General features: G+C 37.7%; 1 protein-coding gene across 1 annotated transcript in view; it reads left to right on the top strand.

Annotated features, from left to right (window-relative positions):
* The window catches only part of LOC128636223 (synaptotagmin-7-like), a 990,418-nt gene that overhangs the window by 712,809 nt on the left and 251,099 nt on the right, over nt 1–26,510 (top strand). Inside the window, exon 7 of the mRNA XM_053689266.1 lies at nt 24,511–24,633. Coding sequence (XP_053545241.1) covers nt 24,511–24,633 — 123 coding nt within the window. The remainder of the gene's footprint in view (nt 1–24,510; nt 24,634–26,510) is intronic.

Below are 26,510 nucleotides of genomic sequence, written 5' to 3'. Positions count from 1 at the left end.
ATTATGTTAGTATAAAGTACATTGTTTTTGATTTGTTATCAGTTAAAAACAATTAAGGACATATATGTAGCAGGGTTAGCCCTGAACATTCAGAAGTGTGCATTTTTACCTTCTGAGAATTCGAAAATCCTCAATTTTCAGAGCTAAGTTACATGATAATGGGGGTAAAATAAACAATTAATTTATATATATTGCAAAGTTGCTTCATTACACACAACTGAGCATTGCATATACAATTCTAAAGTATTGCATATATATATATATATATATATATATATATATATATTATAATGTGTAATATAACAGAAGAACTCATCCTGGAAAATAGCCAGGTTGAAAAAAGACAGGGAAACAGCACTCTTTTGAAAAAACAATATTTTTACTAGCACGATTTATATACATAAGTGGTAAAGGGGATGGCAATCGGGAGTCCTGCCTCCACCCTTGAACCGCAAGGATAGGCAAAGTACACTGTGTGTAAGGTACAAAATAGTTTGCAACAACAATATTTATCAAAAAAACAAATATTTATTATGGGACCTTCCGAGTCCAATATACAAAACCTGACCGGTCAGGGGATGTGCGGAACAAGTTGCGCAATATGTAAATGCAGCACAATACAAAGCTGACTTAAGTAAAGCCTGTCACACTTCCTACACCCAGCTGCACACAGCACCTCTGTGAAGAGGTAATTGCTGGGCAGGTAAGACGTTGTAAGGGATCTAAGAAAGTGATGACAGCTTTATAACAGGCGGGATAAGCTAGTCAGATATACCTTGCAAACTGTACATAGAAGAATTTATATTCAGAGGGGAAGTGTATTCCTGGGATCAACTACACCCTGCTGCAGCCGACGCCTCACTCAGGAGGTATAGCGGTCGGGCAGGTAGAAAAATGGGATCTAAGTGATCTAATGGAAACACGCCCTCAGGATATGTACATAAATAGATAGACCAGACATTTAAATCTTCATGTATGGATGACTTGTATTGCAGACAAGGTATAAGTAAGTACATTCAAGAAAACAGCGTTATTGCATGCCATGCAGAAAAGCAATTAGGTGTGTTAGTATTCAGCATATGTCTGTCCATTTTAAGTTCCTAGAAAAAGCTGTGCCCCCTCTCGACAGAGTGGCGTTTGCCAGGTGCGAAATTCATGCACATAAGCCAAAGCTGATTCATGCAGTTAGCGGCAAGGAATGTAATGGAACCATACGACCTGATAGCTGCAATGACAAGTCGGCCGTGCCGAGTAGCTGTGAGTCCATGACATGTATGCCAAAATATGCCGAGTTTTGATTCTGACTTTGCTTTAAGAGTGCCTGGTAGTAAACCGCAGGACTTGTTTGCAGATTCTTTGCTTAATGATCTTCACACGCACATCACGTGATCCGGTCGGCTGGACCTATGCCGACGCGCGTTTCACCCGTGCGTCCAAGTTGCTTAACGGGCTTCGTCAGGGCGTGATATCCAAGGTGCACCTGTAACTCTATTTATACCTAGTGTCGTTTTGCGCCTCTACTGACGGGTGAAAGTATTGCAAGTATTTGCAAAGTATCAACAATTAAGGAAAAACCAAAATGTGTCTATATTCAAATATGAAGTAATAAAAAAGAATCTATCTTACTTTACATTGAAATCTAGAGAAATATAAAGGAGAAAATAATAAATATATTGATGTTGCAATCGTCTTTTTATTAAAAATTAACAGAATTTAGCCTACTATAGTACAAGACGCTAGAGAATGTGTTCATTCACAGAAAACAGGCCATATCCAATTTGTCATTGAGGCCTGCAGGAAGCTGGGTACCCAAAACTGAGATCCACCTGCATTCCTTTTGGAGGAAGAATTCTGTCATTATCCCCCCCTCTATTGTTGGTTATGCCCCTATCTATCCCGATAAAGGAGAGAGAGTCAGGATTACTGTCATGCATGTGTTCGTAATGTTTGGCAACATTACTTTTCTGGTTCTTATATTTCACATCGTCCCGGTGCTCTGTTATCCGGTCCTTTTATGGCCCTTCTCGTTTTTCCCACGTAATAACGCGGGCAGCTACACGAAAGAAGGTAAACAACCCCTTCCGTGTTGCAATTCACAAAGTGTTTTAGAGTATATGTTTTTCCTGTGTGTGTTGCAAATTGTTTGGTTTTAAACCATATACTTGCATGCAACACATTTCCCACAGGGATGGTTGCCATAGGATCTGTGTTTGGACAACCAATTTTGTTGTTTAGGAGTCGACAAATATTGGCTCCTCACCAATTTGTCTTTAAGACTCGGTGCCCTTTTGGCTGTGATGTTTGGAAAATCCCCAACATCACGTGATACTGCTTCATCACTAGTCAAAGTGTGCCAGTTGTGTGCCAAAATCTGTTTTAATGAGGTCCAATGGCAATTATACTCAGTGACCAATCTAATTTTTGATGATTCACCAGTCTTGTCTTTGGGTACCAAAAGACTATCCCTATTCAGATGGGCCGCACCGGTTAGGGCTTGTTTCACTATCCTCTTTGAATATCCTCTATTCAAAAACCTTTTTTCCATTTCAGCCGCATGCTGATAGTACTTCCCTTTTGTGGAACAATTTCGGCGTAGCAAAGTCAGAATCAAAACTCGGCATATTTTGGCATACATGTCATGGACTCACAGCTACTCGGCACGGCCGACTTGTCATTGCAGCTATCAGGTCGTATGGTTCCATTACATTCCTTGCCGCTAACTGCATGAATCAGCTTTGGCTTATGTGCATGAATTTCGCACCTGGCAAACGCCACTCTGTCGAGAGGGGGCACAGCTTTTTCTAGGAACTTAAAATGGACAGACATATGCTGAATACTAACACACCTAATTGCTTTTCTGCATGGCATGCAATAACGCTGTTTTCTTGAATGTACTTACTTATACCTTGTCTGCAATACAAGTCATCCATACATGAAGATTTAAATGTCTGGTCTATCTATTTATGTACATATCCTGAGGGCGTGTTTCCATTAGATCACTTAGATCCCATTTTTCTACCTGCCCGACCGCTATACCTCCTGAGTGAGGCGTCGGCTGCAGCAGGGTGTAGTTGATCCCAGGAATACACTTCCCCTCTGAATATAAATTCTTCTATGTACAGTTTGCAAGGTATATCTGACTAGCTTATCCCGCCTGTTATAAAGCTGTCATCACTTTCTTAGATCCCTTACAACGTCTTACCTGCCCAGCAATTACCTCTTCACAGAGGTGCTGTGTGCAGCTGGGGTGTAGGAAGTGTGACAGGCTTTACTTATGTCAGCTTTGTATTGTGCTTGCCATTTACATATTGCGCAACTTGTTCCGCACATCCCCTGACCGGTCAGGTTTTGTATATTGGACTCGGAAGGTCCCATAATAAATATTTGTTTTTTTGATAAATATTTGTTGTTGCAAACTATTTTGTACCTTACACACAGTGTACTTTGCTCATCCTTGCGGTTCAAGGGTGGAGGCAGGACTCCCGATTGCCCATCCCCTTTACCACTTATGTATATAAATCGTGCTAGTAAAAATATTGTTTTTTCAAAAGAGTGCTGTTTCCCTGTCTTTTTTCAACCTGGCTATTTTCCAGGATGTGTTCTTCTGTTATATTACACATTATAATACTATTTAAGGGCTTGCACCATATGTACTTATAATATCAACAAGGACCGATTGGAGGTTACCCTTGTTCACTAGCTTATATATAAATTTTAAAGCATTTGCTTCTCTCCCGTATCTAATTCTCCGATATTCTTTATTATTATACCAGGCTACTTAGGTTTATCCTAGCTTCCCCTGGTCCCGGTGGAGATAGATCCCCTAGCTAAATAACAGGAATATCATACATTGCCCTGGTAAAACCTTTGGGGTTCCTTTTGGCATTCTGGATACCCTTGTCTCCTCCGGCTTTGGACCGTGAGGTTTTGGCATATATATTACTTTACAAGACACTATTAGAATGGCTATTTACATTTTCAGATGAAAATTGGGAGGCTGAACCTTACAGCCTCACTATCTGTATCCAATTTGGAAGAGAGTCAGGATACTAGTAGCAATACACCAGTCAAACATCTATGGTGCTTTTAAAAGCTATAAAAAACAACTTGTTAAACAAGTAAAACTTAGGGCTGAGACATCAAGCCTTGAGATTATATTAAAATGAACATCATCCGAGGGGTTTACGTCTTCAGATTGGACCCTGGGACTAATCTGAGGGAAGACGAGGGAGGTGATGAGTTTATGGAAGGTTGGAATTCCAGCCTCTCAGACTGCTCCATCATTTTGATGAAAAAAATGGTCATTCGTAACAAAGAAAGACTAGAAAAGACCATCACTCAGGCAGAGGAATCACTTAAACTGGTTAACACTTTTTCAAGTAATACAAACTTTGCAAAACTAAATGAGGAGATAAAAGCAACAAATATCAAGGTTACAAACTGATATTAAATTAAGAAAAGGTAGGAAATTCTCGCGAGACAATGATGATTATAAAAAATAAAAAAGTTTTTAATTATCTGCCACAAAGAAGTTCCTACGACTCGGGTACTGATGGGTCAGATATAGAATCTGAGCACCGAAGATCTACCCGTAGGAACTTCACCAGTCTTTTTTAGGAGAAGGAGGAGAGGGGGAAGAAAAAGGAGGAGGAAAAGCAGCAGGTACCACACTTAGAAGAGAGGAGGTATCCCTCCAGAGCAACGACGCAACGGAGTACGACCAGAACCAAACGAACTACCCTCGGGGCAGATCGCGAGGGTTTCGGGGTCGAAGGGGATATTGAATAATTCAGAAGAGGGGTCTTCAGATAATCAATCTATCCTCCTTCAAATTGAATCTCATACATATAGAGGTTTTAAAAAAGGATTGACCTTTTGTCCTACTAATCACTTATAAGTTTAAGTTTTATTAAAGACCTACACGCTATTTGCACGTCGGGTTGTACTATCGCAAAATATGAAAGGAAAGAGTAGACACCTAGTGGAGGATGTTGCTCTAAATAGAGAAGATACATCTAGCATATTGAACCTTCAGAGTCTTTGGCAGATAGTGAAGGCAGCCAATATGTCCCCCTCACAGATGGAAGACTCCATCCAGTATGAGAGGTTTCACTCTAATTTTAAGGCAAAATCCAAATACATCGCCACAGCTATCCATGGTACCAGCTGGTGAACATTTTCGTCAGAGAAGTTGAAAAAACAAATCCTAGGACAACCCTTCACTGGATTGGTCAATGACAATCTAACAAAATCTGAAAGAAAGGCACTTAAACCAGCTAATGAATGCCAAGGGCTTTGTAATAAAACCCGCGGATAAGGGTGGGAATTTGGTTCTCTGGACGAAACATGTATACTTTGGAGGTTAAACGTCAACTCTTGGATAAAACCATTCTACAAGAGTTTAACGTTTAACCCGATCCCTGCATTACAATTTGCACTTTTCAATATTTTGAAAGAAGCAAAAAGCAAGGATATTATAACCTCCACAGAATTTAAGTACCTATATCCAGAACCATCCGGTGATGCCTGTATTTTACTGCATCCCTAAGATCCACAAAAATGCCAACCATCCTCCAGGTAGACCGATTGTGGCTGGCATAGGCAGCCTTACTGAAAATCTGGGCCAACTACGTGGACTCCTTTCTTAGACCCTACCCACATCACCCTTCCATCATACATCATGGATACCTCGGATTTCCTACGTAAGATTGACAGGTTGGTGCTCCCCGTAAATGCCATCCTTGTCACCCTAGACGTGGAGGGACTATATTCATCAATCCCACCACCGAAGTAGGACTTAGGGCATGTAAGCATTTCTTATCGACGAGAGGTATGAGTGCTGTACAAACATACTGACATTCGCGATTTGAACTGCTAAAATTCACACTTACAAATAACATATTTATGTTTGACATAAGATATATTCCCAGCAACAGGGCACAGCTATGGGAGCAACATGTGCTCCCACTTATGCGTGTCTCCATCTAGGCATCTGGGAAATGGAAGAAGTGTACCAGAATCCCCTTTTCGACGAGAACATCCACATATGGCTACGATATGTGGATGATGTCTTCCTAGTCTGGGAAGGCTCAGAGCAGACCTTGAAAGAATTTGTGAATTCTCTAAATAAGAACAAGAGTAATATCTCACTTACCCTACAGTTTAGTAAGGAAGACATATCCTTTTTGGATATAAATGTGAAGATTAAAGATGGCTGCCTGATGACAGAAAACTATCGCAAAAGCACGGCCACTAATAGCCTTCTTCACGCTTCTAGCCATCACCCAAGCCACCTAAAAAGGGGTATCCCTAAGGGCCAATTTCTCAGGCTACGCCGAAATTGTTCCACAAAAGGGAAGTACTATCAGCATGCGGCTGAAATGGAAAAAAGGTTTTGAATAGAGGATATTCAAAGAGGATAGTGAAACAAGCCCTAACCGGTGCGGCCCATCTGAATAGGGATAGTCTTTTGGTACCCAAAGACAAGACTGGTGAATCATCAAAAATTAGATTGGTCACTGAGTATAATTGCCATTGGACCTCATTAAAACAGATTTTGGCACACAACTGGCACACTTTGACTAGTGATGAAGCAGTATCACGTGATGTTGGGGATTTTCCAAACATCACAGCCAAAAGGGCACCGAGTCTTAAAGACAAATTGGTGAGGAGCCAATATTTGTCGACTCCTAAACAACAAAATTGGTTGTCCAAACACAGATCCTATGGCAACCATCCCTGTGGGAAATGTGTTGCATGCAAGTATATGGTTAAAACCAAACAATTTGCAACACACACAGGAAAAACATATACTCTAAAACACTTTGTGAATTGCAACACGGAAGGGGTTGTTTACCTTCTTTCGTGTAGCTGCCCGCGTTATTACGTGGGAAAACGAGAAGGGCCATAAAAGACCGGATAACAGAGCACCGGGACGATGTGAAATATAAGAACCAGAAAAGTAATGTTGCCAAACATTACGAACACATGCATGACAGTAATCCTGACTCTCTCTCCTTTATCGGGATAGATAGGGGCATAACCAACAATAGAGGGGGGGATAATGACAGAATTCTCCTCCAAAAGGAATGCAGGTGGATCTCAGTTTTGGGTTACCCAGCTTCCTGCAGGCCTCAATGACAAATTGGATATGGCCTGTTTTTCTGTGAATGAACACATTCTCTAGCGTCTTGTACTATAGTAGGCTAAATTCTGTTAATTTTTAATAAAAGACGATTGCAACATCAATATATTTATTATTTTCTCCTTTATATTTCTCTAGATTTCAATGTAAAGTAAGATAGATTCTTTTTTATTACTTCATATTTGAATATAGACACATTTTGGTTTTTCCTTAATTGTTGATACTTTGCAAATACTTGCAATACTTTCACCCGTCAGTAGAGGCGCAAAACGACACTAGGTATAAATAGAGTTACAGGTGCACCTTGGATATCACGCCCTGACGAAGCCCGTTAAGCAACTTGGACGCACGGGTGAAACGCGCGTCAGCATAGGTCCAGCCGACCGGATCACGTGATGTGCGTGTGAAGATCATTAAGCAAAGAATCTGCAAACAAGTCCTGCGGTTTACTACCAGGCACTCTTAAAGCAAAGTCAGAATCAAAACTCGGCATATTTTGGCATACATGTCATGGACTCACAGCTACTCGGCACGGCCCGACTTGTCATTGCAGCTATCAGGTCGTATGGTTCCATTACATTCCTTGCCGCTAACTGCATGAATCAGCTTTGGCTTATGTGCATGAATTTCGCACCTGGCAAACGCCACTCTGTCGAGAGGGGGCACAGCTTTTTCTAGGAACTTAAAATGGACAGACATATGCTGAATACTAACACACCTAATTGCTTTTCTGCATGGCATGCAATAACGCTGTTTTCTTGAATGTACTTACTTATACCTTGTCTGCAATACAAGTCATCCATACATGAAGATTTAAATGTCTGGTCTATCTATTTATGTACATATCCTGAGGGCGTGTTTCCATTAGATCACTTAGATCCCATTTTTCTACCTGCCCGACCGCTATACCTCCTGAGTGAGGCGTCGGCCTGCAGCAGGGTGTAGTTGATCCCAGGAATACACTTCCCCTCTGAATATAAATTCTTCTATGTACAGTTTGCAAGGTATATCTGACTAGCTTATCCCGCCTGTTATAAAGCTGTCATCACTTTCTTAGATCCCTTACAACGTTCTTACCTGCCCAGCAATTACCTCTTCACAGAGGTGCTGTGTGCAGCTGGGTGTAGGAAGTGTGACAGGCTTTACTTAAGTCAGCTTTGTATTGTGCTGCATTTACATATTGCGCAACTTGTTCCGCACATCCCCTGACGGTCAGGTTTTGTATATTGGACTCGGAAGGTCCCATAATAAATATTTGTTTTTTTGATAAATATTGTTGTTGCAAACTATTTTTGTACCTTACACACAGTGTACTTTGCCTATCCTTGCGGTTCAAGGGGTGGAGGCAGGACTCCGATTGCCATCCCCTTTACCACTTATGTATATAAATCGTGCTAGTAAAAATATTGTTTTTTCAAAAGAGTGCTGTTTCCCTGTCTTTTTTCAACCTGGCTATTTTCCAGGATGAGTTCTTCTGTTATATTACACATTATAATACTATTTAAGGGCTTGCACCATATGTACTTATAATATCAACAAGGACCGATTGGAGGTTACCCTTGTTCACTAGCTTTATATATAAATTTTAAAGCATTTGCTTCTCTCCCGTATCTATTTCTCGATATATATATATATATGTTTAATATAAAATATTAATTATTGAAATAATGTTTTAAAAAGGGTTTGAAAGGGATATGGTATATGACAAGGTGTGTGACTGGAAAGGGCTCTGAAGCGTATGTGTTTATATGTGTACATATGTATACACATGGATTCCTATTTTACAAAATTGAATAGTTGGTTTTTTTTTTAATAGAAATACTTCAAATACCTATGTTCTTCATTTAAGCTTAGGAGCCGGCCATTTTTGGTTCAGCACCTGGGTAACGCTTGCTGATTGGTGTCTAAATGTAGCCAATAATCAGCAAGTGCTACCCAGTGTACTAAAACCAAAAATGGATGGCTCCTATGCTTACATTCCACCCTTTTCAAATAAAGATACTAAGAGAACAAAGAAAATTGATAGTATGAGTAAATTAGAAAGTTGCTTAAAATTGATGCTCTATCTGAATCATGAAACTTTACTTTTGACTAGACTATCTCTTTAAACCATAACCCAGTCCTAATGTAATAAACCCTAATTCTGACCTGGTTCCATTGCAAGACTTTGCCCTTATCAGATATCCTTAATGAAACCATTCCTACACCACATCCCTAGCACAATATCACAAATTCCAAGGAACCTCTCCAACACTCAGGGACTCCCCCAACAGTGAAGAGTCCCCACACACAAGAAATAAAGAAATATACAGAAATCACCAAAAAGTTACTAGCTTAATCGCCATTTTAGTGTCTTTTGTCTGCTGTCTCTTCAGGAAGAAGCAACAGGGATCCTTCAGTTACTCTCTCTTGCATTGGTCAGAGCATAGAGCCTTCCTCTTATTTATCATATTTTTAAGCAATACTGATTGGTTATCATCTTAACCAATAAGGAGTGCTTTTAAAACTGTAACTGATAATGAGGAACAAGAAAGAGGGCTGAAAATAGACAGTATCACATTTAGGTTGATATATTTTATATTAGGTTTTCTTATTTTATTAATATTGAAGTTCAAAATAATAAATTACAAGCACTAAGTCAAAGTTAAATGATTCAGATAGCACATGCAATTTTAAGCAACTTTCCAATTGTTTTCTATTATGAAATTCACTTTGCTCTCTTGGCATCTTTTGTTGAAGAGTAAATTTAGGTATGCTGATAGGAGCTCAGGAGCGTGCACGTGTCTTTAGCCGTCTTAAGGTAGCAGTATTTGCAACAATGTTTATAGCATCATTATACACTGCTGCCATAAACTGCTAAATACATGTGCACACCCTTGAGGTCCTATGATTCGGTATAGGGTTACACTTAAACAAAGGATAGCAAAGAACAAATCAAATTTGACAATAGAAGTAAATTGGAAAGCTGTTTAAATGTGTATGTTCTGTCTAAATCATGCGTGTTTAATTTTGATTTTACTGTACCTTTAAATTATAACGCACATAATAGACCACAATTTTGAGGAAAGTGGAAAATTTCAACATATGATACCGGTAAACGCTTTAGATATCTATTTATATGGTGACTAAATATTTGAATAAACCTTAATTTTATGATTTTTAATATCACTCTCAGGTACAACAAACAAGGCTGATTGTGTTGCTAAATATCTAACAATAGCCACGCTTGGACTTGACGCAGCTAAAGTAAAGGTAAAGGTTCGCTTGGAAAGCCATAAAAACATCAATAAACAATAAAGCAAATATGTAGCAGCAAACTCCAAGAGAGGAAAAAAGGAAATTGTTCCAAAAAAAATGAATTTATAGCTGCCATTTTAAAACAAATATAATTACCTAGGTAACTATATTAATTTGTATATACAAAAAGCAGAAAGTGCTACAAATACAGATCCAATAAAAGATTTATTTTATGTTTAACAATACAATAAAAAATTTATATAATAAAATATAAAATGACTATTGTTCCTAGGCTACCATAATATTGACAAAGCAAAAAACAATATTAATTTCTCAGTACAAACTAAAAGCAAAAATTCTTCCCAGTTAGGAGACTTCCTGATTAAGGTCAGGCCAGACTAAACAGGAACACAACGCGTTTTCAGGGACACACCCCTTCATCACCTTAATCGCGTTGTGTTCCTGTTTAGTCTGGCCAGACATTAATGTGATGGTAAATACAACAAACACTAGGATTTACCATCATTAAAATAAACTGTTCCAGTCATCGGTTAGAGGTGAAAACGTCACCTTATTGAAGAAGAGGGATGTACCGTGGGCAGCCTCAGTAGCTGAGTTAGCGATATATTCGCGGCACATATAGGGTGAGTTTAACAGTATTTTTTTTATTAAATGATGACTGAAACTAATCTTTATTTTTAGTGATGGTAAATCCTAGTGTTTGTTATACACTTGGATTTACCATCACTTTCATGTCTGGCCAGACTAAACAGGAACACAACGCGTTTCAGGTGATGAAGGAGTGTGTCCTTCAAACGCGTTGTTTTTCTGTTTAGTCAGTCCAGTCACTTAACTGGGCAAATAGTTTGTGCTGGGAAATGAATATTGTAGTGACACGAGTTTGTGCTGGGAAATGAATATTGTAGTGACAAGACTTTGTGCTGGGAAATGAATATTGTAGTGACAAGAGTTTGTATTGGGGAATGAATATTGTAGTGACAAGAGTTTGTGTTGGGAAATGAATATTGTAGTGACGACAAGGGTTCGTGCTTGGAAATGAATATTGTAGTGACAAGAGTTTGTGTTGGGGAATTAATATTGTAGTGACAAGAGTTTGTGTTGGGAAATGAATATTGTAGTGACAAAAGTTTGTGTTGGGAAATTAATATTGTAGTGACAAGCGTTTGTGTTGGGAAATGAATATTGTAGTGACAAGAGTTTGTGTTGGGAAATGAATATTGTAGTGACAAGAGTTTGTGTTGGGGAATGAATATTGTAGTGACAAGAGTTTGTGTTGGGAAATTAATATTGTAGTGACAAGAGTTTGTGCTTGGAAATGAATATTGTAGTGGACAAGAGTTTGTGTTGGGAAATGAATATTGTAGTGACAAGAGTTTGTGTTGGGAAATGAATATTGTAGTGACAAGAGTTTGTGTTGGGAAATGAATATTGTAGTGACAAGAGTTTGTGCTGGGAAATGAATATTTGTAGTGACAAGAGTTTGTGTTGGGAAATTAATATTGTCAGTGACAAGAGTTTGTGCTGGGAAATGAATATTGTAGTGACAAGAGTTTGTGTTGGAAATTAATATTGTAGTGACAAGTTTGTGCTGGGAAATGAATAGTAGTGACAAGAGTTGTGAAATTAATATTGTAGTGACAAGAGTTTGTGCTGGGAATGAATATTGTAGTGACAAGAGTTTGTGTTGGGAAATTAATATTGTAGTGACAAGAGTTTGTGCTGGGAAATGAATATTGTAGTGACAAGAGTTTGTGTTGGGAAATGAATATTGTAGTGACAAGAGTTTGTGCTGGGAAATGATATTGTAGTGACAAGTTTTGTTGGGAAATTAATATTGTAGTGACAAGAGTTTGTGCTGGGAAATGAATATTGTAGTGACAAGAGTTTGTGTTGGGAAATGAATATTTGTAGTGACAAGAGTTTGTGGGGAAATTAATATTGTAGTGACAAGCGTTTGTGTTGGGAAATGAATATTGTAGTGACAAGAGTTTTGTGGGGAAATGAATATTGTAGTGACAAGAGTTTGTGTTGGGAATGAATATTGTAGTGACAAGTTTGTGTTGGGAAATGTATTGTAGTGACAAGACAAGATTTGTGTTGGGAAATGAATATTGTAGTGACAAGAGTTTGTGTTGGGAAATGAATATTGTAGTGACAAAGTTTGTGTTGGGAAATGAATATTGTAGTGACAAGTTTGTGTTGGAAATGAATATTGTAGTGACAAGAGTTTGTGTTGAGAAATGAATATTGTAGTGACAAGCGTTTGTGTTGGGAAAATGATATTGTAGTGACAAGTTTGTGTTGAAATGATTATGATTTGTAAATGATATTGTACAAAGTTTGTGTGAAATGTATATTGTAGTGACAAGGACAGTGTGCTGGAAATGAATATTGTATGACAAGAGTTTGTGTTGAAATGAATATTGTATGACAAGAGTTTGTGTTGAAATGAATATGTAACAAGAGTTGTTTGAGAATGATATGTGACATGAGAAATTTTGTAGTGACAAGAGTTTGTGTTGTGGTGCCGAGTATTGCAGTGACAAGAGTTTGTGTGGTGGTGCTGAGTATTGCAGTGACAAGAGTTTGTGTTGTGGTGCTGAGTATTGCAGTGACAAGAGTTTGTGTGGTGGTGCTGAGTATTGGAATAGAGGAAACTGGTTGTGAATAGGTGTATTACAGTGATGCTGGAGCATAAAGATAATTTTGGTGGGACCAGGTTGCTGTTAAGGATAACTCTGTGTGTGTGTGTGTGGGGTGGGGGCGCAGTTAGACTTTATTTGCATGTGGAGGCTGAGGAGACAGATCCCCGTTTTTAAGCTTTTGCAGACCCCCTTAACCCATTAAGTACCAGAGAAGCATTGCATAGAAAAGGGTCTGATGTCCTCTTTGGCTGCTAAGGGGTTAAATGTCACATGAGATTGTTGATTCTTGTCAGAAAAATTGTTGCCAGTTCTGTAAAAACATCTCTGCCAGACATGCACAAGCCAACAAATCTGATTTAACCAGCAATCCAATTAGCCCTTCAGGTTTAAATGCGCTGTATTTGCTCTACGAACGATTTTAATGTTGGTTTGCAAAATGCTATCGCCATCTCCAAACAAATACATTTGTGTTTTTTAATGTTTCCGTAGACAATGAATGCATTGCTTACTCACTTTAGTACATTATGTAGATTTATAATATTATCCGCCACAAAATGTATCATTAAAGGGACAGTAAACACTTCTAATCAGAAGTCATCCCGTCATCTTGCTATTGAAAACGTATCAATAACCAATAAAAAAATAAATAAACAAAGGGACATGAAACCCCACATCTTTCCTTCATGATTCATATAGAACATACAATTTTAAATTATTTTTTTACTTTTTTTATCAAATTTTCTTCATTTTATTGGTATCCTTTGTTGAAGAAACAGCAATGCAGTACTGGGAGCTAGCTGACAAGAGGCAAATATGTGCAGCCAGTAATCAGCAGCTAGCTCCCAGTATTGCATTACTGCTTCGTTCCTAGGTATGGTTTCCAACAAAGGATACCAAAAGAACAAAGCACATTTGATAATAGAAGTATTATAAATGAGAAAGTTGAATCATAAAAGTTTCAATTTTACTTTATGTCCCTTTAACTTCTTATTTGCTGCATTTGTTTCTCAATAGCCAAACTCCACCCCATCACTTGCCTTATTTGCCGTCTACAAGGCTTGCCACAGTCATTATGTTAGTATAAACTGCATTGTTTTGCAGTTGTTATCTGCCTATACCAATTAGGGAAATGTATGTAGCAGGGTTAACCTTGAGAAGTCAGCAGGTGCATTTCCAGGTCTGAAAATTAGAAAAGCCACCATTTTCAGAGCTAAATTACATGAAAAAGGGGCAAAATAAATTAGAAAATTATATTACAAAGTTCTTCATAATTCATTAGAAAAGACATACGGGAGCCAATTTATCAAGGGTTGAATGGCCCCTGTTTCCGTGCAAGTCTTTAGGCTCGCCAGAAACAGCAGTTAAGAAGCAGCGGCCTCTGAGGCTGCGGACAGCAATCAACCCGATCAGATGCGATTGGTTTAACACCCCCTGCTAGATGGCGATTGGCCAAGAATCTGCAGGGGGCAGCATTGCACAAGCAGTTCAATCATGTCCGTCCGCCATTTGGTAAATTGGCCTCTTAGGCTTAATTGCTTATGTATGCTATACAAATATATAAATACAAATACTTTTGCACCTAAAAAATGAATGTTCCTATGCTATAAAAATAGTCCTTTTTATTTCTACATTATATTAGTCATAATATTGCATTATTGGCTAATTGCCGGCATTATAGCTGCTCCTGTGCCTACCTAGCTTTACTCTTCAACAATGGATACTTAAGATCAAAACCAAGATAATATAAGTAAATTGGAAAATTGTTTAAAATTGCTGCTCTATCTGAATCATGAAAGTTTAATTTTACTGCCTCACTCCCTTTAACTCATTCCCGCTTTTAGGACGTACTATGCCTTTCTAACTACCCTCGGCTTTAGCGCCGTTAGGTTGGCATGGAACGTCCTACGCGTTCAGCTGTCCTGAAACCTCTGCAATATGGGATTGCAGGCTGGAGGGCGGTGTCTAGCGTAATACAAAGTCGGATTGGCCTACTAGGATACCAGGAGATTTCCCGGTGGGCCTGAAGCAGCTGGGGCTGAAATGCTACAATTTAAATGCCTAATGGATGTAATTAGGTTGTAGGGTTGCTATATAACATAAATATGACATTTTTATTTACAAAAACTAATATTATAATTCAGAAAAAAAATATTCGGGGAAGGATTATGCCAGTAATCCCCCTTAGAGAAAAATGGGGTGTGCGCAATCTACTAACTCAACGGAAATAGGGTTGATCTACAAAGTTTCCAGGGCTTCTTTTTCTGCCAGTCCAGCCCTGGCATCATAGGCACTCCCCCCTCACCCGATCCCCCTCATTGAAATCACGTGATCGCATGAACGATCACATAATTTACATTTTTACTCATTTGGTTACATCAGAAATTTATTCTGATGTAGCATAGGCTAAGTTTAGGGAAGGGTCCTTTTTAGTCCAAGCTTTATTAGTGCCACTGATGTGCCTTTGTATTGTCCACTACAACAAAACAGTAGTGCTTTGTTGCTCCTTCAACAAACAATACCAAGAGAAAAAAGCAAATAAAGTAAATTGGAAAGTTGTTTAAAATTGAATGTTCTGTCTAAATAATGAAAGGAAAATTTTGGGTTTTATATCCCTTTCAGTGAATGCTGTTTATTTTAATTCCACTGGCTGAGAAGAAAAACTCCCACACTATTATTGACTAATATAATGCAGAAATAAAAAGGATTATTTTTATAGCATAGGAATATTCATTTTTTTAGGTGTAACAAAGTAAAAAAAAAAATAGAGATCTGCTCACACATGTTGCATATTCAACAGCCAGCACTGGAAAGTTTAGCATCTCACTAATCAGGGGAATCATATTTCAGGCTCTGTTCACTTGTGCCACGGGGTTAATTAAGCCATTCTTGTAGCAGATTGAAATAAAGTCGCCTAATGCAGTATTACAGAACATAATGCATAAACCTATGCTCTGTTACCACAGTTTGTGAGGTCAAACAGTGACGAGACAACAATAGCTTTTCCTATCTTGCAAATGCCTCTGTGTTCCCCAAGAAAATAAATTTTAAAGTGCTCACCCAAGAGGGGGCATATTAAAGGGACAGTCAACACCAGATTTTTTGTTGTTTAAAAAGAAAGATAATCCCTTTATTACCCATTCACCAGCATTGCATAACCAACACCCTTATATTAATATACTTTTTACCTCTGTGATTACCTTTTATCTATGCCTCTGCAGACTACCCCCTTATTTCAGTTCTTTTGACAGACTTGCATTTTAGCCAATCAGTGCTCACTCCAGGGTAACTTTACGTGCATGAGCTCAATGTTATCTATATAAAACACATAAACTAATGCCCTATAGTGGTCACAATGCATTCAGATTAGAGGCAGTCTTCAAGGTCTAAGAAATTAGCATATGAACTCCTAGGTTAGCTTTTAACTAAGAATACCAAAAGAACAAAGCAAAATTGGTGATAAAAGAAAATTGGAAAGTTGTTAAAAATTACAATACCTTTTTTAAATCATGAAAGTTTTTTTGGACTTGACTGTCCCTATAAGCAAACATGTCATCAGCTACCAGATAATCATCAAAAGCAATTTCTGCTATCGAGTTTACAATATATATAATATAGGAATTTATTGTAATCTTGTTTTCTGTAGATCATCTTTTTTACATTTCAGACAGAATTGTCTACTCAAAAAATGTTATTGTTTAAAAAGATAGATAATCCCTTTATTTACCATTCCCCAGTTTTGCATACAATACTGTTAAATTAATACACTTTTAACCTCTGTGATTAGCTTGTATCTGTAAGGCCCTATTTATCAAGCCGTTTCTACCGCAAATACACCAGAATTCACAGCGTAATTGTGCGAGCTTGATTCTACATAGTTATCAAAGCCTACAAAGTTGAAAATTTGTGATAACATTCAATCCGCCGGTCTCAATCCGACACAGATCGATGCTTACGTCATTACAGATGTTCTGAATACAAATTCGGCACTGATCTTGACACCTTTTGCCAGTTATCAAATTTCTAACAGGTACGCTCGCCGCTATTCCAATCAGCCAATAGAATGCAAGCTCAATCCTATTGGCTGATTGGATCAGCAATAGGATGAAAGCTCAATCCATTGGTGATTGCAACAGCCAATAGGATTTTTCCCCCTTTAATTCCTATTGGCTGATAGAATTCTATCAGCCAATCGGAATGTAAGGGGACCCCATCTTGGATGACGTACTTTAAAGGGAAACTTCATTCTGCGTTGACCATCATAAGAAGAGGATGCTCCCGCACCGGATGTCTTGAAGATGGATCTGCTCCAATGCGGATGGATGCAGAAGAAAGATGCCGGCTTCGATGAGGGACTTCGGGCCCACTTGGATGAAGACTTCTTCCGGTTTCAATGAGGACTTCTGCCGCTTGGATGAGGATGGATTTCGGTCTTCAAAAACTGTAAGTGGATCTTCGGGGGTTAGTGTTAGGTTTTTTTAAGGGTTTATAGGGTGGGGTTTTTTTTTAGAGTAGGGTCTGGGCAGTTAAAGAGCTAAATGCCCTTTTAAGGGCAATGCCCATACAAATGCCATTTTCAGGGCAATGGGGAGCTTAGGTTTTTTAAATAGGGTTTTTATTTGGGGGGTTGGTTGTGTGGGTGGTGGGTTTTACTCTTGGGGGGTGTTTGTATTTTTTTTTTTACAGGTAAAAGAGCTGATTTCTTTGGGGCAATGCCCTGCAAAAGGCCCTTTTAAGGGCCATTGGTAGTTTATTGTAGGCTAGGGTTTTTTATTTTGGGGGGGCTTTTTTATTTTGATAGAGCTATTAGATTAGGTGTAATGTTTTTTATTTTTGATACTGTTTTTTTTTTTGTGTAACTTAGAGTTTATTTTTTTTATAATATAGTAATTTTTTATTGTAGATTTAAATAATTTGAGTAGGGTTAGGTTTTTAAATATGTAATATAGTTAATGTAATTGGTAGTTTAGTGTAGTTTTAGTATAGTTAGGTAGGTTAATTAATAGTTTAATATAGTTTAATGTAATTGTAGTATAATAGTTAAGTAGGTTAATTAATAGTTTAATATAGTTTAATGTAATTGTAGTATAATAGTTAAGGTAGGTTAATTAATAGTTTTAATATAGTTTAATTTAAATTACAGTAAGTTTTATTTTTTATAAGATAGGGATGAGTTAATATTTAATATTAAAGTTAGCGGGTTGTTAGGTTTAGGGTTAATAGCTTAATTTAGTTTATGGCGATGTGGGGGCTGGCGGTTTAGGGGTTAATAGGTTTAGTAAGTGGTAGTGATATGGGAGGCCAGGGGGTTTCGGGGTTAATACATTTATTTAGTGGTTGGTGGGGTCCGGGAGCGGCGGGATAGGGGTTAATACATTATTTAGTTGTGGCAGGGTCCGAGGAGCGGTGGGATAGGGGTTAATAGTTTTATTAAAGTTGCAGGTGGGGTCCGAAAACAGAGGGATAGGGGTTAAACATTTTAGTATAGTGGTGGTGTTTAGTGACAGAGTATAATAAGTTGGTGTAAAAGCCGAATAGCAGCGAGATCGATGACTGGCATGACTGCTAGTTAACAACAGTCCGCTGCTCATCGCACCGTACTTGTGATGTGATAAGAGGCTGTCTGCAGTGGCTTTGAAAACAGGCAGAAATTTAGAGGTTTAAATGTTATAAAAGTATATTATTATTATTATTATTATTATTATTATCGGTTATTTGTAGAGCGCCAACAGATTCCAACAGATGAGGTTGAAAAAAGACTGAAGTCCATCGAGTTCAACCTATACATATCTAATATACTTACAAAAAAGCTCCAGTTGAGCTTAAAGGTACACTGAAACCCAATTTTTTTCTTTAATGATTCAGATAGAGCAGGCAATTTTAAGCAACTTTCTAATTTACTCCTATTATTAATTTTTCTTAGTTCTCTTGCTATCTTTATTTGAAAAAGGCATCTAAGCTAAGGAGCCAGACAATTTTTTAGTTCAGACCCTGGACAGCATTTGTTTATTAGTCGGTTAAATTAATCCACCAATCAGCAAGAACAACCCAGGTTGTTCACCAAAAATGGGCTAGCATCTAAACTTACATTCTTGCTTTCAAAATAAAGATACCAAGAGAATGAAGAAAATTTGATAATAGGAGTAAATTAGAAAGTTGCTTAATTTTGCATGCTCTATTTGAATCACGAAAGAAAAACTTGGGTTCAGTGTCCCTTTAAATTAATCTCATGAAAAGGTGACCCTTTTAACACAAGCAAAACATATCCATGAATTCTGTTTCTAGCCAGAAATGTATCCATACCATTTTTTAAATGTATCTAGGTCGAGCAAGTCTATTGCCCCTTTTTTTTTCAACATATATACACATATAAACACACATACACACATATATAAAATGTGTGTATATACAACTTATGAGTTCCACAATTGTATTGCTCTTACAATATTGAGCACTCCATATCAAGGTGAGGTCTTACCCGAGATTTATATAATGACAGAATTATGCTTTCCTCCCTTGAAATCAATGCCTTTTTTTTTTTAAGACATGCTAGTATCTTATTAGCCTTTGTAGCCGCTGCCCCTGCATTGTGCACCCATCTTTAGCTTGTTATCTATTACTACTCCAAAATCTAGTTTGAGGTTTTATCAAGTACTTTTAGCAGTGCAATTCAATATGAAGGACTTAATAAAGTAGAAGCTGAAAGCATTTTCCACTAAAAAAGAAATACCAAAACAAGGGGTCACAATCTTAAGCTAAAGGGTAGCAGATACAGGAGAAATGTGAGGAAACAGGGTTTTTTTTACATAAAGGGTGGTGGATTCATGGAATAAACTTCCATTTGAGGTGGTAAACACAAAGACTTTAAAGGAATTCAAAAATGCCCTTGGACATGCATTAGGGCTATCCAAAGCAATAAGTAATATTTAATATGGGCAGTCTTTTGGTTCTTATCTACCTTTTCATTGTATATCTTTTAAAGGACATTAAACACTTTGAGATGGTTATATAAAATTATAAATCGTTATAAATATATAAAAAAAAAACTGCAATATACTTTCATTTTTTTTTTTTTTCCAGTTTTCCTGTAATTCCATTCTAAAATTGTGAGCTTTTCATTATGAGGCATATTTATCAATGTGCGAGGGACATGATATGAAGTAGAGTATCATGTTCGCCACACATCGATAAATGCCGACCGCATACGCAGTCGGCATTTATCATTGCACCAGCAGTTCTTGTGAACTGCTGGTGCAATGCCGCCCCCCTGCAGATAGAGCAGATTCACATCCCGCTAGCAGGGGGTGTCAATCAACCCGATCGTATTTGATTGGGTTGATTTCTGTCCACGGCCTCAGAGCAGAGTGAACAAATAATGGAGTAACTTCTGTTTCTGGCGAGCCTTCAGGCATCAAGAAGCTTTTAAAAATATGCCCCATAGTGGTTAGAAATGGAAGTAAAGAACACTGTTATATTCCACACAGCCATTGGCTGCACACTCTAGTGACCTATTTATAACTGTCTCTAATTGGCCTCAGCAGAGAAGGTAACCTAAGTTACAACATGGCAGCTCACATTGTTTAATAGACAATAAAACATTACACATAGTTTGTCAATAATTAAACAACTAATGAAACTTTAAGAAATCCATCTACATATTATCTTCAAACTAATCTTTTCTTTGAATACTTCATTCTATCTAGCATTTTTTTAGTTTAATGTCCTTTATAAGTTAAAATAACTGCTAAATGTGTTGTCCATCATCAAGAATTTGAATAGTGATCAGCTAAACAGGACTGGTTCATGCTAGTAAACAATGATTGTGATTGTGGTCGACATAGATCAACCCCATAGCTCGTCAATTAATGTATTATATTTTGCCTGCGTGAAGGTTTGTGACAAGCCTACAATACCCTGTATCTCATAGTTTATATTTGTTTTAATGTGTTTATCTAGATTGTGTGGTTGAATAATTTGATTTTTATAATTTTCATGATTTCATCCAGAACACATATCGCTAAAGGGTTAATAGTCATAAGACAAATATGGGTCAGGACTTCCAGCTTGTTACAATTTGTTATTACAAATCCCTGCCGTGAAATGTGAATGTCATGTTCGATGTAGTCAGAAGGTGTTTGGTTTTGAACTAACTCATGGGTGTGAATTAGTCAGTGAGGAACATAAACTCATAGGATTTAGAGAATGGATAGATGATGTCACATCTACAGGGGAGGCTGGTTTTTAAGGGACCAATGAGAATGAAAACTAATGATTTTGGGATTGAGAGAAGTAAAATGAGTCACTAAATATGTGCATAATTCTGGCTTTCGTTATTTGTTAGTGAAACAAATGAGGAGAAAGCGGCTGTTTAGAGCCTAGTTCTGAACATGATTCATGCACCTCAAACATTACACATTAATTATGTGATCAGCGCAAGCAGATTAATTTATATATGTTGCTAATTTGCACAGGTGATACAATCAGGCTAATCAGGAAGCTTACTAAGTTGCGTGTGTATTACAAGTTGAAAGTAACAACGACCATACGAACGCAAACTAAATTTTGCACTCCGTCAGATTAGCATGACTGAAGTCCTTGTGTAAAAGTTTAAGGGTAAATAAAAAATTTGCACTAAACACAACATAAATATATTACAATAAAAAATGAAATGCAGATATACACTATCTTCATATAAATATTAAAAAAATGTGATATAGTGTTAAAAAGTATATGACAAGGTATTTAATTGGGAAAGGGCTACAATAGTATATATACATACATATTCTATGTGTGTGTATGTATATATGTGTGTATGCATGTGCATGTTTATATGTGGTAAATATGTAATATTTAATAATGTGTTTTTACTGTGTATTTACTGTAAATATTTACATTCCAATGTTCTTATTCCTATATATATATGTATATGCCTATAAAATATTATATATATTACAAAAAAAATCATCATATATATAAATATTTATTTAAAACAAAATAGAACATTTTCTTCTATGGTGAAGAACATAGGAATGTAAAATGTTTAAATATTTATAACTTGCCTTCGACTTAGCGGCAGTGATCAAATGCGTGCAGGGTTAGCGCTCAAGCGAAAAGTGTTTTTTTTTTCCTCCAGTTTATGCTCTCTATTGAAGTCGAAGAAGTTAGCGTGGTAACGATATCTGAAGTCCTGAAGTTAGCGTGTGTGCAAGCAAACATTTTACATTTAATACCGGTGCTCGTTAAAAGTTTACTTCTGGCGGTGTTTGATAGCGCGCCAATTGCAATCGGACTCAAATGCTTTTAAAACAATAGTTTTCTTTGTAGATTTTTAAAGATGCAGTGTTTAATTGCTGAGATTTTTAAATTATTAATAAATTATTTTGTGATTTAGACCGAACATACAATTTTAAAAAATGTTTCCAGTTTACTTCTACTGTCAAATTTACTTTTTTCTTGTGGTATTCTTTGTTGAAGAGAAACCTAGGTAGGCGTCTGGATAACTACATGGCAGGAAATAGTGCTGCCCTCTAGTGCTTTTGCGAATGGATAACATACTTGCAAAACTGCTGCAAAATAGTGCTCCTGACACGTGCAGCTCCTGTGCTTTTCAACAAAAGAGATCAAAGAAAATTTGCTAAAGAAGTAAATTAGAAGCTGTTTAAAACTGTTGCTCTTTCTGAATGATGAATCTGGCGTCATGACGATAATGCCCCTTTTAGGTAAAACAGTATTTAAAATATATAATGAACTATGTCTGTTTCTTTAGAGAAAAGGGGACTAAGGCAATTGGATTGCAAAACTGGAGAACAGCTAGAGAATATAAAATATGGTGGAATATAAAATACAAGGATAGGTTCTGAAAGCTCCCATCTTCTGTCATCTTCATGTCTTTTTCATCTCACCTCCCTCTTTCATTCCTCATCCTAACTATAATGCAGCAGGTTAAAGGGTCATTAAACGAAATACATTTTATGAGCACAGTATTGAGGTATTTCTCTCCTCCCTCTAGTCATGGGCGCCGCTGTTCTGTCAGAAGAGCGAATTCGCCAGACTAGCGAACGCAAGTGACATTCCGTCAGCTGTCTTATGATAAATCCGTATCCGCGCATGCGCTCCTCATTTTAGTTGCATTCCGAAGTGACTATGCCACAACCTAAACTTTGATCTTCTGAAAGAACACCGCGCACACTAACAGCCGTTGGACACTTGTTACAGCGCTTGCGAGAAAAACAGACGCCTTTATATATACTGTGTTGATTAAACATAGCTTCAGTTTGTGACCAGTTTAATTATTATATGTAAGGGGCGTGTATAAACGTGTTAGTAACAAGTGTTAATAATACACATACTATATCTAGGCAATGCATAGATTTAGGAAGCTGTGTGAATTATATGCTTTACGATCATTCTATGGGGCCGATGTAACATGCTGCAAATGCAGCTGTTTCCATGCGAGCCTTCAGGCTTGCCGGAAACCTAATTTAAGAAGCAGCGGTTATAAGACCGCTGCCCCTTAACTCGTCCGCCACCTTTAAGGTGGCGGACAGCAATCATTCCGATCAACTATGATCAGGATGATTGACACCCCCTGCTAGCGGCATTGTTAAATGCCGACAGCGTAGGCTACAACAGATCATGTCCGTCCGACATTTGTTAAATCGGCCCCTATGTGTTTATACACTTGTTGGACACTTGTTACTAACACGTGTACAAACGCCTTTATATATAATAATTAAACTGGTCACAAACTGAAAATATGTTTAATATATTTAAAGGCGTTTGTATTTCACGCATGCGCTGTAACAAGTATCCAACGGCTGTTAGTGCGTGCAGTGTTCTAGCCGAAGAGCAAAGTTTAGGTTGTGACATAGTCACTTTGGAATGCGACTACGATGAGGAGCGCATGCGCAATATGGATTTGTTATCAGACAGCTGACAGAACGTCACTTCCATTAGCTAGTCTGATGAATTCGCTCGTCTGACAGAACATCGCCATCTTGAACTCTAGCTTTCACTACATTCCAGTGGTGACTAGTTTGTGCCAGTTTTGTGTGCGGCCCAGCAGTGAAACAGTTAATTAGAGCAATTAGCAAACACTACACAATGCAGACTGCAAAGTGTGGTTCCCATATTAACTGTTTCAATGCTGGGTCACAGAGAAAACTGGCCTTAGGGAACACTGATCGGGACCTGTTTGCACATGTGCAGTAACTCTTCTTCAGATACCTGCAGTCAGTGTAACTTAGGTTCTAAAATGAAAGCATCCATGAGGGAGGTGCATGACATGTATTTAACATTTTGTGCCCCTTTAATAGCGCCATGTAAGGTGATGGTGAATAATGGGGTGGGGCCCTTTTATTGGGGTTTGGCTTCTATTTCATTATCTGTACTTGCTTCTCTCAAACGCTTTTTTCCCTCTGTGTCTCTCTTCTTTCCGTTCTCTCATGCCCTTTGACCTGCTGCCAGGGAAGGTCGAATGGTTGTGCTGTCGTTGGTGTTGGGTCTCTCAGAGCAGGACGACTTTGCCAATATCCCTGACCTGCAAAGCAACGGGTCTCAACAGAATCAGAACACTCAGGGCGACAAGAGGTAGGAGGTGACATGCTTTTGTGCCCTCCCATCGAGAGGCTGGAGGGTTAAACGTTTAATTATTGCAGATCAATTAAACATATTGTGAGGTTTGTAAAGTTCGCTTTTGGTTCAGTGTTTAATGAAATAATTTCAGAATATATATTTTTTATTATTATTTGTTTTATTAAAATTGTAAACATAGTACAAAGTCAAACAACAATTTTATCATATACAACATCATTTATAAACTGCAAAATATAAAAATCCATGCCGCTTAAAACATTTCAGCTAGCGTAAGGCTGTTGCAATACTTACAATATTTTTAAAGGTGATTTTCAAAATGCAGCTCTGAATTTTCAAGAAATTATAACTCCCTGCTGCCAGTGATACATCATTAAAGTGATTGTAAACTTAAACTATTCTCTCAACAATATTTGTAATAAAAAAGTTAATGATGGGCAATTTCATTGATCAAAATCATTGTAAATGCTAAAATATATAAATTATATTTTCCGCCGTTCCTCCGCCCGCAACGCATAGTCTATTTCTGTGTAAAATGATGAATCATGCTGTAGCCAATTGTAAGTGCCCCCTTTTTGCGTAAAAACCAGAGGCGGTATTACTAACTTGCTGGGTGCATTGCAATTGGCTACAGCGTGATCCGTCATTTTACACAGACTATGGGTTGCAGGCAGAGGAACGGTGGAAATTTAATTGATATATTTTAGTGCCTACAATGATTTTGATCAATGAAAATTACCTTCAAGTGAATGTCAATTTAGATGAATCAGTGTCCGGTTTTTAATAATCCTATTAAAAAACAAGGGCACTTTAATTCATCAAAATTTACATTTCACTTGTTTTCTTCAAATCACGGCTCTCCCCCCCCCCCTGGAGGAATCTTGGCCTGAGGCAACGCCGTGATTGGAGGAAGCCGGATTCGTAATTTTGGACCCGCAAAGAGGGCTTGCGACGGGCGGAGGAAGCGCTGCAGCGGCTGTCAGGATTAAAAGGTAAGTTTGTGAAGAAAATGAGTGAAATGTAAATTTTGATTAATTAAAGTGCCCTTGTTTTTAATAGGTTTATTAAAAAACGGGCACCTATTCATCGAAATTGACCTTCACTTTCATTTACTTTTTCGTTACAAATATTGTTGAGAGAATAGTTTAAAGGGACAGTGAACACCAGCATTTTTGTTGTTTAAAGTGAAGGTAAACTTTGGTGAATGAAAGCCCATTTTTTAAAAAATACTTTTAAAAACAGGGGCACTTTTATTCATCAAAGTTTACAAAGCAGCCGTTTTGTTAAAAAAATTACCTTTTTATCTTTTCATAGCCAGAGCAGCTTCCCTCACCTAGAGATCCTCTATTCACACATCAGCAATGACTAATTCTGCTTCCTCCAATAACAGCTTTCCCCCCCAGGGTAGTCATTGCCTGAGGCCATGCTGTGATTGGAGAGTCATTGCTGACGTGTGATGAGAGGAAATCCAGGTGGGGGAAGCTGCTTTAGCTGTGAAAAAAAAGTATTTTTTTTTAACAAAACGGCTGCTTTGTAAAGTGCCCCTGTTTTTAATAGTATTTTTAAAAAATGGGCTTTCATTCACCAAAGTTTACCTTCACTTTAAAAAGATAGATAATCCCTTTATTACCCATTCCCCAGTTTTGCATAACCAACACAGTTATATTAATATACTTTGTACCTCTGTAGTTACCTTGTATCTAAGCGTCTGCAGACTGCCCCCTTATTTCAGTTCTTTTGACAGACTTGCATTTTAGCCAATCAGTGTTGGCTCCAGAGTAACTTCACGTGCATGAGCTCAATGTTATCTATGTGAAACACATGAACTAATGCCCTCTAGTGGTCAAAATGTAATCAGCTTAGAGGCAGTCTTC

Source organism: Bombina bombina, chromosome 7 (genome assembly GCF_027579735.1).
Source record: "Bombina bombina isolate aBomBom1 chromosome 7, aBomBom1.pri, whole genome shotgun sequence".
Classification (NCBI taxonomy): domain Eukaryota; kingdom Metazoa; phylum Chordata; class Amphibia; order Anura; family Bombinatoridae; genus Bombina; species Bombina bombina.
Note: the sequence above shows the minus strand (reverse complement) of the source record. Positions and strands in the feature narration are given on the sequence as shown.